The 12,262-nt window shown below is 39.3% G+C and overlaps 2 protein-coding genes across 2 annotated transcripts in view; one reads left to right on the top strand and one right to left on the bottom strand.

The window, feature by feature from the left end:
- slx4 (SLX4 structure-specific endonuclease subunit homolog (S. cerevisiae)) overlaps nt 1-2,008 on the top strand; it is a 33,484-nt gene extending 31,476 nt beyond the window's left edge. Inside the window, exon 14 of the mRNA XM_057843047.1 lies at nt 53-2,008. Within this exon, the coding sequence (XP_057699030.1) occupies nt 53-395 (343 nt within the window). The 3' untranslated portion in view covers nt 396-2,008. The remainder of the gene's footprint in view (nt 1-52) is intronic.
- Nucleotides 725-10,602, bottom strand: mcrip2 (MAPK regulated corepressor interacting protein 2). Its single transcript, XM_057843052.1, has 5 exons — nt 10,054-10,602; nt 9,909-9,978; nt 9,037-9,170; nt 5,097-5,204; nt 725-1,178 (listed from the first exon to the last, which is right to left on the bottom strand). The coding sequence occupies exons 1-5, from the start codon at nt 10,109-10,111 to the stop codon at nt 1,108-1,110; spliced, it is 441 nt and encodes a 146-aa protein (XP_057699035.1). The 5' UTR covers nt 10,112-10,602; the 3' UTR covers nt 725-1,107.
- Between the last annotated feature and the right edge of the window lie 1,660 nt (nt 10,603-12,262).

The following is a 12,262-nucleotide window of genomic DNA, read 5'->3' as shown; positions in this document are numbered from 1 at the left end:
TAGCTATTTGAATAAATTAACTATAAAATAATCCATAGCATGTACTTTGCAGGCATAACCCAGAGCTGTGCCCGTCCTCTGGCGGAGAATCGGACAGCGATGGCGGGATCTCTGCTTCCCAAGCGGCCACGCGCCTTCAAGATCGCCTGCAGGCCGTGCGCACGTTTATCTTGTCCGACTCGAGTCTGTACACTCAGATTCTTCAGTACCAGCCTCTGGTTCTGTCTAAACTCCAAGAGCGCTTAAAAGCGGCAGGCATCCGCCTCGGCGCCGCCAAGTTGGTGAGCTTTCTGGACTCGCAGTGCATCACCTTCACCACGGCGAAACCGGGACAGCCCGCACACACTCGCAGACGTGTCAAGAAAAAAGGAACGATAAAAGCTGCAAGGAAATGACTTACAGCAGAAGGCTCCAAAGAGGCATCAAGTGGGAAAAAAAAAATGTTTTGCAGCTGTTCAACACAGGTACCAAGACTAAAACATGTTCCTTTAGAATTGATCGTTTTATAAATATATTTTTAAACAAACTTAAACCAAAAATAAAAGGTTTGTTATGCAATATTGTAAATTTTCATTCGGTGTGGAAAAAACACCTAACCGCAACATTTGAATGAAACCAAAAACCTTTTGTATTTTTTGAGCACAAATCAGGATGAAATGTACAATCCATTTCTGTTGATGACAAACTTTTTTTGGCACCTTGAAAGAAAATACACCGATAGAAGTTATTGAGAACATTTTGAAAATTTTTACTTGTGCTCTTCAGTAGATCCAAAATACAAAGCTGAGCCAGTAAATTCAATACAACAGATGAGGAAGGAAGGAAGGAAGCTCTTTTTGAACAAGAAAAACGATTAACTTCTATCAAATGTGTCATTCAAGTAGAACAGCCTTTTTTGCAGCAACACATCACGTCTCGGCTGTTCGGTGAGTTCTGTTCTCCATAAAGCAGCATGAAGATTCAGATTTCAGCTCGAGCGCCAAATGGCGAACAATTCTTCACAAGGAGCATCCTACAGCCCGACGTGGCTGTCGTCTCGACCCTTGTGGTGCCTTCGCTGTTAAGGCATTGACACATCTCCAAAGGGGCTTCAAATCCTCAGAGCAATCATGAGAGGCTTGCAATGTTAGCAAGGAAGCGCTCGGCCCACCACTCCTCCAGATCGATGGGAACAAAGTCTGAGTGGAAACAAAGATAAAGATGAATGACAATAGCAAGCTATCTACTTCCACAATAGAAAACATTACGAAAAGAACGTGAAAATGAAGAAATCTGCAGTTGCCAAAATTACTTAGACCCAGTGTTGTTTTCGTCCACGAACACTTTTTGTCATGACGATTACCAGACGATATCGAGCTAAAAATGTGTCTTGGGAGCCTAAGGGGGCGTTTACATGGTCACTCTCCGAGAAGACGAAAAATTTCATGTTTGTATTTATATGGCTCGGTCTCCATTCGAACAATGTCGCAATACTGCATGAAAACATTGTAGTATTCATGCCAGGCCCTAGGGGGCAGTGCAGATTTACAAGGAGACAGCAAATGATGCACTTTGACCTCCTCAGCCCGGAAGACAACATGCCCGCCCACTCCAAGCAATGGCATTTTCTTTTGTTCAAAAAGGCACAAAAATGGAAACATTCCACATACCGTATTGGCCCGAATATAAGACTGTTTTTTGCATTGAAATAAGACTGAAAAAGTGGGGGTCGTCTTATATTCGCGGTCTAGACATTTTATCCATTCACGAAGCTAGATGGCGCCAGATATCATTGAAGCGATGTTCTGTCATGACAGATCTCAGCTAGTCTCAAGTAGGGCTGCAACTATCGAATATTTTAGTAATCGAGTAATCGACTGAAAATTCTATCGAGTAATCGGATAAAACAAATATATTTTTAGGTGAAGAGCAATTATAGATATACATGAGAAAACAAGACATTTTATCATTTTCAGTCAATCAATGTCTTTATTTTTGATGTATATTGTTGAAAACAGCCAACAATTGCATCTCAAAAGTAACTAGAATTTAAAAAAAACAAAAAACAAAAAAAAAGACTAATTCACTGCTTTCACTCAAAAAACCTTTAGATTTTTAAAAAAGTATATATATATATATATATATATATATATATATATATATATATATATATATATGTGTGTATATATACACACACCTAAAAATGTCTTTACGCTTGATAACACACATCACTTAAAAGTTAGGATTTTTCCCCACGTTTTTCAATTGAATTTCTATGTGTGTCAAGCCATTTTTAAGTTCTAGTTAAGTTTTAAGTTAGTCTAAACTGTAAGTCCTGATAGGATTTTGAGTTTTTGCAGTGTTCAAAATAAATGTATGATACAGGCTGTATTGGAGCACATTAGGGACTAGTGCTACTTGGTGTTTTATCCAGCAATGACTACTGAGCTAAAATTGATAGTTAGCATGATTGAGTTTTTACTTGACACCCTCATCACTCCACAACGCTATGTTATGTTAAAGCCTGTATGTAAGACACGTTAGCCACGCATCGACTGTGGTCATCATTAATAGAAACCTAGCCCTCCGCAGGGCTAACGTAAGGTGAGCTAGTAGTGACAGTAACGTTAATCTTATATATTAGCACTTAGCGCTCTACTGCTTTAAGATGGCGGCTGTTTGCTAACGCTTCCCAGACGCGGCCTAGTCTGTCATTGTGCATCTAGTTCAACATACATGTGATCTCTATGAGACTCATCAGAAGCTACCTGCAACTAACCTAGTATTTAGCAACGTCGGCGTCGTTTGTAGCGGTTGTCGGCTGCAGTAATTTTTTTTTTTTGCTTCTTCCTCTACGTACGTGACATCAGCGCGTTGTCCCGCATTAAAAGTATTCCGAGCAAAACGTGATGCTTAGAGCTGTCAAAATAAACGATTACTCGAGGTGAATAAAATTACTCGGATCAGTTTTTAAACTCGAGTTGCTCGAGTATTCGTTTCAGCTCTACTCTCAAGTTTAACCAGTTTGCATTATTTTATTGCAATGTTTTTCCTTATTCAGATGTTTCCAGACTACAGTTAGACTTCACTTTGATGGTTAATGCAGTTATTGCAGTTTTGTTGTTTTATCACAATAGATTGGGTTATTTACATTTCAAAAACCAGAAGCCATTCATTTACGAATGTGATTGCACTTTAGTTAACATATTTAAATGTTCAGATATTAAGATTTGAATGAGTCAAAATAACATGCTTTTTCTCTCAAATGGGGTGGCGTGGCTCAGTGGTAGAGTAGTTGTCCCCCAACCCAGAGGTTGTGGGTTCGGTTCTTCGCCCTGATGAACTCACCCAAGTATCCTTGAGCAAGATACTGAACCCCACTTTACTCCTGGTGCTGCGTCACCAGTAGGTAAATGGCGAGATAGTGGAAAGCGCTTTGAGCGCCTTGAAAGGTGGAAAAGCGCTATATAAGTATAACACCATTTACCAAATATATTGTTATAATCATTTGTTTCGGATGTACTGTAATTATTTTCTGTATAAAAATTAATTTGGTGTTCAAAAAGTCTTTTTTTCAAACTTGAGTCTTGAAAAAAAGGGGGTCATCTTATAATCAGGGCCGTCTTATATTCGGGCCAATACGGTAAGTACAAATGACTTATATTATGCAGAGTGAAATGGAATATATTTTGAAGATCGCGCAAACATTGACTTTTTTTAAATCATAAGGAAATTAATAAGTAGCCTAACATAAATGAACAAGTATCACTAAGTTGCGTTGTCCTTGAAGATGCTACAGTATTTGCTCGTCTGTCAGTGTATATTCGAAATTTTTTTACATTCAATTTTACAGACGAAAACATTTTTAGTAAACCTCAACTAATACTAGAACGAAATTTACAGTTAGAAGTATCATTAGACCAAGACGAAAATTAAAAGAGCAGCCAAAACAACACTGCTTAGACCATTACATTACACAACACATTCATTTTAAGTACCATCCAAACTTCGGTCATCTTCCAAAGAGCCATTAAATATTAACCCCTTTTGGTTTACCTTTAGGATCTGTAAAAAACTGAATAAACTCAAATAAAAATCACGTTTTCCGACTAAAATCCTAGCAATACAGTGGACCCTCATGATACAAGCGCTTCGCCACGAGAGAAAATCTATGTCATTATGCGAGCAAATTTTCACGATATGAACGAAATCTGGAAAAGCCTCTCTCTCGCTCGGCGTGTCCGAGTGTCTCGGCATCCCGGCAGGTGGCGTACGAGCTCTCTTTCACTTTGACCGCCCAAGTGTCTCGGCAACCCAATAGAAGACATTCGAGCATCTGCTCACCTGCCGCTCATCCTCTTAGTCTCTGGTGATACAATTTTGTAATGAAGTCTATCCAAATCATTTGTGCTTACAAGTGAACATTAACCATCTCCCCCAGGTTACTTACACCAAAAACTTTGTTCATGTTACGCTATCATTTCCTTGAATGTTATAGACTATGTATGTCTGCCTTAAAAATAATGCCGTGAGTTATTATTTTAGGGGTAACATGGGAAGTGTTGCTCACGTTAAGTGGAGTTCTATTATTTTTAATGGAGAAAATAAGAGTACATTCACAGATTGAGCTCGTATTGTGCAGTATTTGAAAATAGGCTGGAATATTGGATAGCCTCTTGCTACACCAAAATAAATGCGAGTGTTATGGACCATCTTTACATTTTTCCTGCTTAATTTTAGCTCATGCTGTCAAAAATTGTTAAAATAGGCTAAAAATTAGCATTTTGATATCCGTAAACTTAATATGTACAAAAACGGAGAAGCGATTGTTATGCCACATTTTGAGCTAAATTCTGACATCTTTTTGGAGTAACCTTAACAAAATGCAATTTTTGATCACTTGGCGATGTTTATTTCATGATAATGGAACTTAGAATTGATAAAAGATGTGTTTACGGAACGTTAAATGTGAGGGATAACTGATTCTGAAAATTTACACCGAGTGAAACATTTCTCTCTCAAATTGTCACGTTTTGGCACCAAAACTAGTTGAGACCTTATATTATGTGTATGTGTTCACAACAGCAGAGCACAAGGCTAATGACATGGATGCTTACTCTTCATGACAGCGCTGGGGGTCTTCTCTGTATACTGAACAGGCCCCCGGCTGCCCGTCGATTTCCCGTCATTTCCGTCTCCAAGCTTCTGCTCCACCTCCCGCCATGCTGGTGAAATAGAGCCCGTCGTTATGAAAAACATATACTGGTTTGACAGGAAAATTACCACAATGAGGTGCTTAATGTACTTGTTTGACTTCAGTGTATCCGTGTCAGCTGCGAGTTTAAGCTATTTCCACTTTCATTCGTAGATAAGCTTCAAGGTTTTGGCTGCACTGAATGCGTTCAACCTTCAGCCAAAGACTAATGACAGCATATTTATTTAACACTGGATAGGTTTACATGGAAACATTCATTCAAACCTGTTTGGAATAAAAATGCTTAATGTACACACCCAATTCAGAATATCAACAATTGGTGTTCAAGCATCCATCTAGTCTGATCAATATGTAAATTTAGTAGATTAAATTAGCCTAAATTTGCCTGACAAAAGTCCGCTAGCTCAAATGCTACAAATGCTTGCATATTTACGATTCCCATAGTAAATCGCTCACACGTAACTCCACTAACTGTAGCTGTAAACTTACTTACAAATGCATACACAAACATATATTAGCTGAAACGACTTACAGCCTTATCTGGCCCAAACCAGAGCGCAGCTATCCTTTATCCATAGACGTCTGAGTCTGCTTCTCAGTCATACAAGGTGACAGTCCAGCCAGACCTAACATTGCCACCAGAGGGCAGTGTATCCTCCATTATTAAACAAAATACAATAGTGATCCCTTGCTACTTTGCGCTTCAAACTTCGCACCCTCAGTCATCACGTTTTTCTCAAAAAATACATAAAAACAGAGTCGCTGTCTTAAGTCGATTGCATAGTCTCACTCTCCATCTCCCTCCCTCTCCCTGCTGTTTGCTACTGTTTGTTCTTTAGAGAGTGAAGTGGAGTGGCTTGTTAAAGTAAACGATGATTGACAGACTTTTAAGCTTTGATCTTCCCAGAGACTCAGCCTTCAAAGTACCCCATGCATCAATCGCAGTTTAACTCGTTGAACAGTTCCTGTGGCAACTCTGTGTGTAAGTGAGTAGCTGGAGTGAATTTGAGTGGACTCACTCAGCGTTTAATCAAGACAAGCATTTAAAAAAAAAATTTTTTTTTACTTTTTTAAAATGGATTGGGAGTCTTTTTTTCTTATTTAAAAAATAACAGTTGGACAGTAAGGTGTTTAAAATAGGGCTGTCAAAATTATCGTGTTAACGGGCGGTAATGAATTTTCGCTTTGGTGCGACTGATTTTATGGGTTTAAGCACCGTGAGCATTGTGTAATTATTGACATCAACAATGGCGAGCTACTAGTTTATTTTTTGATTGAAAATTTTACGAATTTTATCATAACGAAAACATAAAGAGGGGTTTTAATATAACATTTCTATAACTTGTACTAACATTTATCTTTTAAGAACTACATGTCTTTCTATCCATGGATCGCTTTAACAGAATGTTAATGCCATCTTGTTGATTTGTTATAATTAACAAATACAGTTCTTATGTACTGTATGTTGAATGTAAATATCCGTCTTGTGTCTTATCTTTCCATTCCAACAATTTACTGAAAATTATGGCATATTTTATAGATGGTTTAAATTGCGATTAATTACAATTTTTAAGCTGTGATTAACTCGATTAAAAATTTTAATCGTTTGACAGCCCTAGTTTAAAACTTATCATAATTATTACATTTAAAGTGCTTAAAAACTAGTAAAAAATACAGTATCACAAAAGTGAGTATGCCCCTCGCATTTCTGCAGATATTTAAGTACATCTTTTCATGCGACAACACTGACAAAATGACACTTTTACACAATGAAAAGTAGTCTGTGCAGCTTAGAGTTAATTTAATTTCCCCTCAAAATAACTCAAAATATAGCCATTAATATCTAAACCCCTGGCAACGAAAGTGAGTACACCCCATAGAAACTACGTACATCCCTAAATGTCCAAATTGAGTACTGCTTGTCATTTCCCTTCCAAAATGTCATGTGACTTGTTACAGGAGTGCTGTCAGCAGTGCTGCAGAGATTGAAGAGGTGATGGGTCAGCCTGTTAGTGCTCAGACCATCCGCCGCACTCTACATCAAATTGGTGTGCATGGCTGTCACCCCAGGAGGAAGCCTCTGCCGAAGACGGTACACAAGAAAGCCCGCAAACAGTTTGCTGGAGACATGTCAACAAAGCAGATGGATTACTGGAACCATGTATTATGGTCTGATGAGACGGGCGGGCTTTCTTGTGTACCGTCTTCAGAAGAGGCTTCCACCTAGAACTTCATGAAGGTCGATCAAACACATTGTAATCTGAACGTGAGGGGTGGTTATGGTTAATGCCAATTAATAATCTGACTGGCATGCATGAAAACCCTTATCCCGAAATATACCTTTATGAATTGACAGTGCCGTTCAAGATGTGCAAGCTGCCCATGTCACACACATTCATGCAACCCCATAGATACAGGCTTCTGAACCGAGCGCTGAGAGAAGGGTTTTCCACACTCCATTTGGCCCAAAGACAATAGCCACGTTTACATGCTGACTTTTATTCATACCAATTCAAATCATTCCGAATGGAAATTTCACATCAGCTGTTTACATGTCACTTCATCTATTCCGATCCAGCGTTTACATGTGTCTGCCTTTATTCCGAAAGGACGTTTGACAACTGCCGTCTGACATGCGCAGATTAATCAAAACAAAGCGTCACGTTGCAAAACATGGAGATCGATCGTCAGATCAGCTGCCGTTTTAACTTTTCGAGTGGAAACAAAACTTCAGAATGATACGCCGTTCATTTAAAAAGTTGGGTGGGTGCGCTGTGCGTGTGCTTGGAAGCCATGTTGCAAGTGACGTTACTAACGTCACCAAGTGACGTCACCACGTCAGTACGGAGCATGTGCAGAAAGAACGCAACCAGACACCATTCCGCTTCCCTGTTTACATGATATAATTTTACTTCTAATCGGTTTGGGAAAAGGAATATTCCACCCCTGTGAATCGGAATGAAATTCCATTCGGTTTGGGCCTGTTCATTCCGAATGAGGTGTTTATATGGAACACATTTATTCGGTTTGAACAAATATTCCGATTGTAATTGGAATATTTGGCTCCATGTAAACGTGGCAAATGTCTGCATTTCTAGAGTCTCAATCTTTGGATTATATACACTGTGGATGAGGAGAACATCAAATTCTTTGCAGTTCCTACTCCTCTTGGCCTCTGAGGGCTCTTTTCATACCCTGCCTATCATGTTGCCAATGGACCTAATTAGTGCCGATTTTTCTTTCAGATGTTTCTTATATGTACAATCGAGTTTTCCAGCTGCTTATTGCCACCTTTTTTTGAGATTTGTTGACACCATTTTTAAATAGGTAGTTTTCCCCAAAAATGATACTTTTTCTCGGTTTAAACATTTGATCTGTTGTCTATGTTCTATTTTGAATATTGAAATTTGGCACTTTCACATCATTGCATTCAGTTTTTATCCGCAATTTGTATAGCGTCCCAACTTCTTGGGAATCCGGCTTGTCTAAAAGTTTCAGGTTTACCGTCCCGATTTAACATATTAACTATAACATTGCAGGCAGGCCTCATTTAAATTGAACTATATCCTAGTGAGTATTAGTGAATGGGTTTAGATTAATGATTAGGCTTTACACTATTTACACCGTTTTGTTCATGTGCACTTAATGCTATCACTGTCGTCCTATCTGCACGCATATCTTCATTGTGGCTTGTAAATCACCATTCATGTGCTGCGCCGGTTGCCTTTACTTTGCTTTGTAGATTTGACACCTGTCATCTTTGGAGGTATGTGATTGTAACATTTTGAATATTCTACAGTTGTTTTAACAATTTACTCCATCGCACGTTTCGCATCTCTCACCTTCATATACAAATCTGACGTTCTCCTCATGAGCCGGAGTGAATCCCTCTGCCGGGCTGTTGACTTTCTGCGCGGACGGGACATGGTAAGTTTTCCCATTGAAGCGATGAAACACGATCTTTGGAGGTGGAGTGCTGAGGGGGAGAGTCAAAAACACTTGTTAGCATTGCAGTATAACAGAAGTTACACAGTAGCTTTGCTGAAAGTGAACTTATTTAATGATCAATTCGTTCAGAAATGTACATAGTCTAAAATTTAGGTCTGTTTTGTTGAACACAAAGGTCATGCTCCTAAACAAATAAGGGCAACAGGTGCCAGAATTTAGCTAACCCTTTACAGGGAAAGTGAAGATGGAAAAAATAATATCTCTTTTCAATGCTAATTCTGAATAAACACATTGAACACACCAAAAAAAATGTCAGGGTGGGGTGGGGGGCACTACTTCACGGTTTTTCACGTATCGCGGTGGATTCTCGTCCCTATTAACTGCGAAAAACGAGGGATCACTGTATAGCTAACATAAATACATATGTGTTGCCTTCATTACAAGGCTAAAAAAAAAAAAAAAAAAAGGCTTTTAATTTTTTGCTGCTCCAGACATTTTGTTTTTTGTTTTGGTCCATTATGTTTCTTCCAACATTTTTGGTTGCAGACCCCTGACCTAGTCCAAATCCTTTGAATGTCTATCCGTGTCAATGGCAGCCAACAGTCCTGGCCTGGTACTAGAAGTGAGGTCTCGGGTGACGGGCCGTGAACGCACCATAACAACAACCAGGCTGGCTCGACACATGTTGAAAAAGCCATAATTTGTGACGCAGTTTTACGTGCTGTGTCATTGTCTACAAAAAGGCGACAAACAAAAGGCAACTTACTTGGACGTGAACCACTTGGTCGGCTTGCGCTTCAACTCGGCGAATTGACTCTCTATCTGCTGCGTGGGAGCTTCGAGATGAGACGAGCACATGTCAGTCAACGCAAAATGACGCGATATTGCGTCACATTTTAGGTAAGGCTCACCTGTCGTCCTCCGTTGTGTAACGAGTTTGCTGGGCCCTCTGGTGATGGTGTACATCATGGGACCACACCAGTGTCGAGTGTCCACTTTCGGAATGATGCCCACTCAAACTTTATTCAACACCCTCGTGCGTGCTCGCGGCGGAGAGACGTAACCCGTGGTGGAAGACGCCTTGCAAGTCGGCGTGCACGCGTGGAAAGGTGAGCACGGACCCCGCCGCTCCACTTGACCCTCGGCAAGGTATTCTACTCGTGGCGTGTAGGTCATCCAAGGAGAACGCGGCTCCACATGCCGCCGCCACCACTTACTGGCACACGGGGACACACGGCGCTTGTCAGTACCCGAGGGCAGTGACTCACGAAGCGGACACTTGGCCTCCTGCTTCCCGATAAAGTAGCTAGTCGCTGTGCCGCCGCTCAGCGTCTGACTGCAGGACACAAGGACACGACTCACTTTATTATTTCCACCACACTAGGACGGAATACGATCATGTTTCCCTCAGCGTTAAAGTTAGCCTCTTTCATGTCAATCACTTCCGGTTGGTGATTTCCAAAATAATTCGACGACGATTTCAATCAGTCCTGTATTGTCGTTTAAAATTATGATTAGATGAAATCATTCAGGAGTAATATTTGTAATGTGATCATTATGACTGTTCATTTGTTTTGTTTTGTTTTTTTAATCCTAGAAAAGCTATGATTTTTCGATTTCTTGCAAGTGTAATCAGAGCCCATATACACCTGGGAAGATAATTAAGCACTCATTTTTAAAAAAAATCTTAATTTCATCCAAAATTCACAATTCAAACAGACATCTGCTTCGCACGCATAGTTATCGACAGTCATTGACAGGTTTGATACAAATGTGGTCAATTGTAATCTCAGTGTCAAGTAATAAAAAAATGGAAAATTAAAATATACACAGTAGCCTGCAAAGTGTGGACGTACTACGATACATTTTTCCAATAGAGGCTTCAGGGAAATTAAAACATTCTCATCATTTTAGTGTTTTTTATTTTTTTGTCAAGTAATTTAGGGATCGCCGTATAGAATCAAATTCTCTCAGGAAAAAGTTCAAACATTGGAAAACCCTTTTTTTGAATTAGAAAAACCATCAAATATTAATTAATTCATCATCTTCATGAGGGTTGCAGGGCTACTGAGGCAAAGTGGCGCGGGAAGTTGGGTGCTGAGGTGGGGAGAAGTGCTGCAGCACCCCTGGTGTTGGGGAGAAAAAAGTGTTTTGGTAGATTTTTTAAAATAAATAAAAACATTGAAAAATAGAGTATTTAACATTGGGTATTAAATACAGTGGGGAGAACAAGTATTTGATATATTGTCAATGGGTTTTCCCATTGGCAGTGTATCAAATACTTGTTCTCCCCACTGTATATATACACTGGGGAAAGTATCAAATACTTGTTCTCCCCACTGTATATATATACACAGTGCCCTCCATAATTATTGGATTTATAATAATTATGTGTTTTTTTTAGCTTCTAATATATTTTTTCTCTAAATAATATGGGACCTTAATGGAAAAAAGAGAAAAATCCAACCTTCAATACAAGTGCATTTATTCAGTGGGGGAAAAAATCCCACATAAAGAAATATTATTATTTGACATCAAATAATGTGTGTCACAATTATTAGCACCTCTGGTGTTAATACTTTGTACAACCCCCTTTTAACAACAAAACAAGGTCTGGGGACTGAGATGGCCATGGGAGGAGCTTGATTTTGTGTCTGGTGAACCATTTCTGTGTAGATTTGGCCATATGTTTAGGGTCATTGTCTTGCTGAAAGACCCAGTGACGACCCATCTGCAGCTTTCGGGCAGAGAGAACAGATTTTGATTTAAAATGTCCTGGTATTTCAAAGCATTCATGATGCCATGCACCCTAACAAGGTTCCCAGGGCCTTTGGAAGTGAAACAGCCCCACAGCATCACTGACCCATACCCATACATCTTACGTAAAATATTGATTGATTTCATTTGTGATACAGTAGTACAGTTATTATAACTTCCATCTAATACAATGTCATTGCATTCTTGGCGTCAGTAGGCCACGCCCCAATTTGGCCAAATTTGAAAATTGTCCTATATGCATGTGTATTATTCCATCATTGGAAAGCTTAAAATCTGAATTTTCTGGGGGGAAAATTTTTTTAAACAGGAGGACATTTAAAAATAAATAAATAAATAAACAGC

The sequence above is a fragment of the Corythoichthys intestinalis genome, chromosome 8 (assembly GCF_030265065.1).
Source record: "Corythoichthys intestinalis isolate RoL2023-P3 chromosome 8, ASM3026506v1, whole genome shotgun sequence".
In the NCBI taxonomy this organism is placed as follows: Eukaryota; Metazoa; Chordata; class Actinopteri; order Syngnathiformes; family Syngnathidae; genus Corythoichthys; species Corythoichthys intestinalis.
The sequence above is the reverse complement of the archived record's forward strand: the minus strand, read 5'-3'. Positions and strand labels throughout refer to the sequence as shown.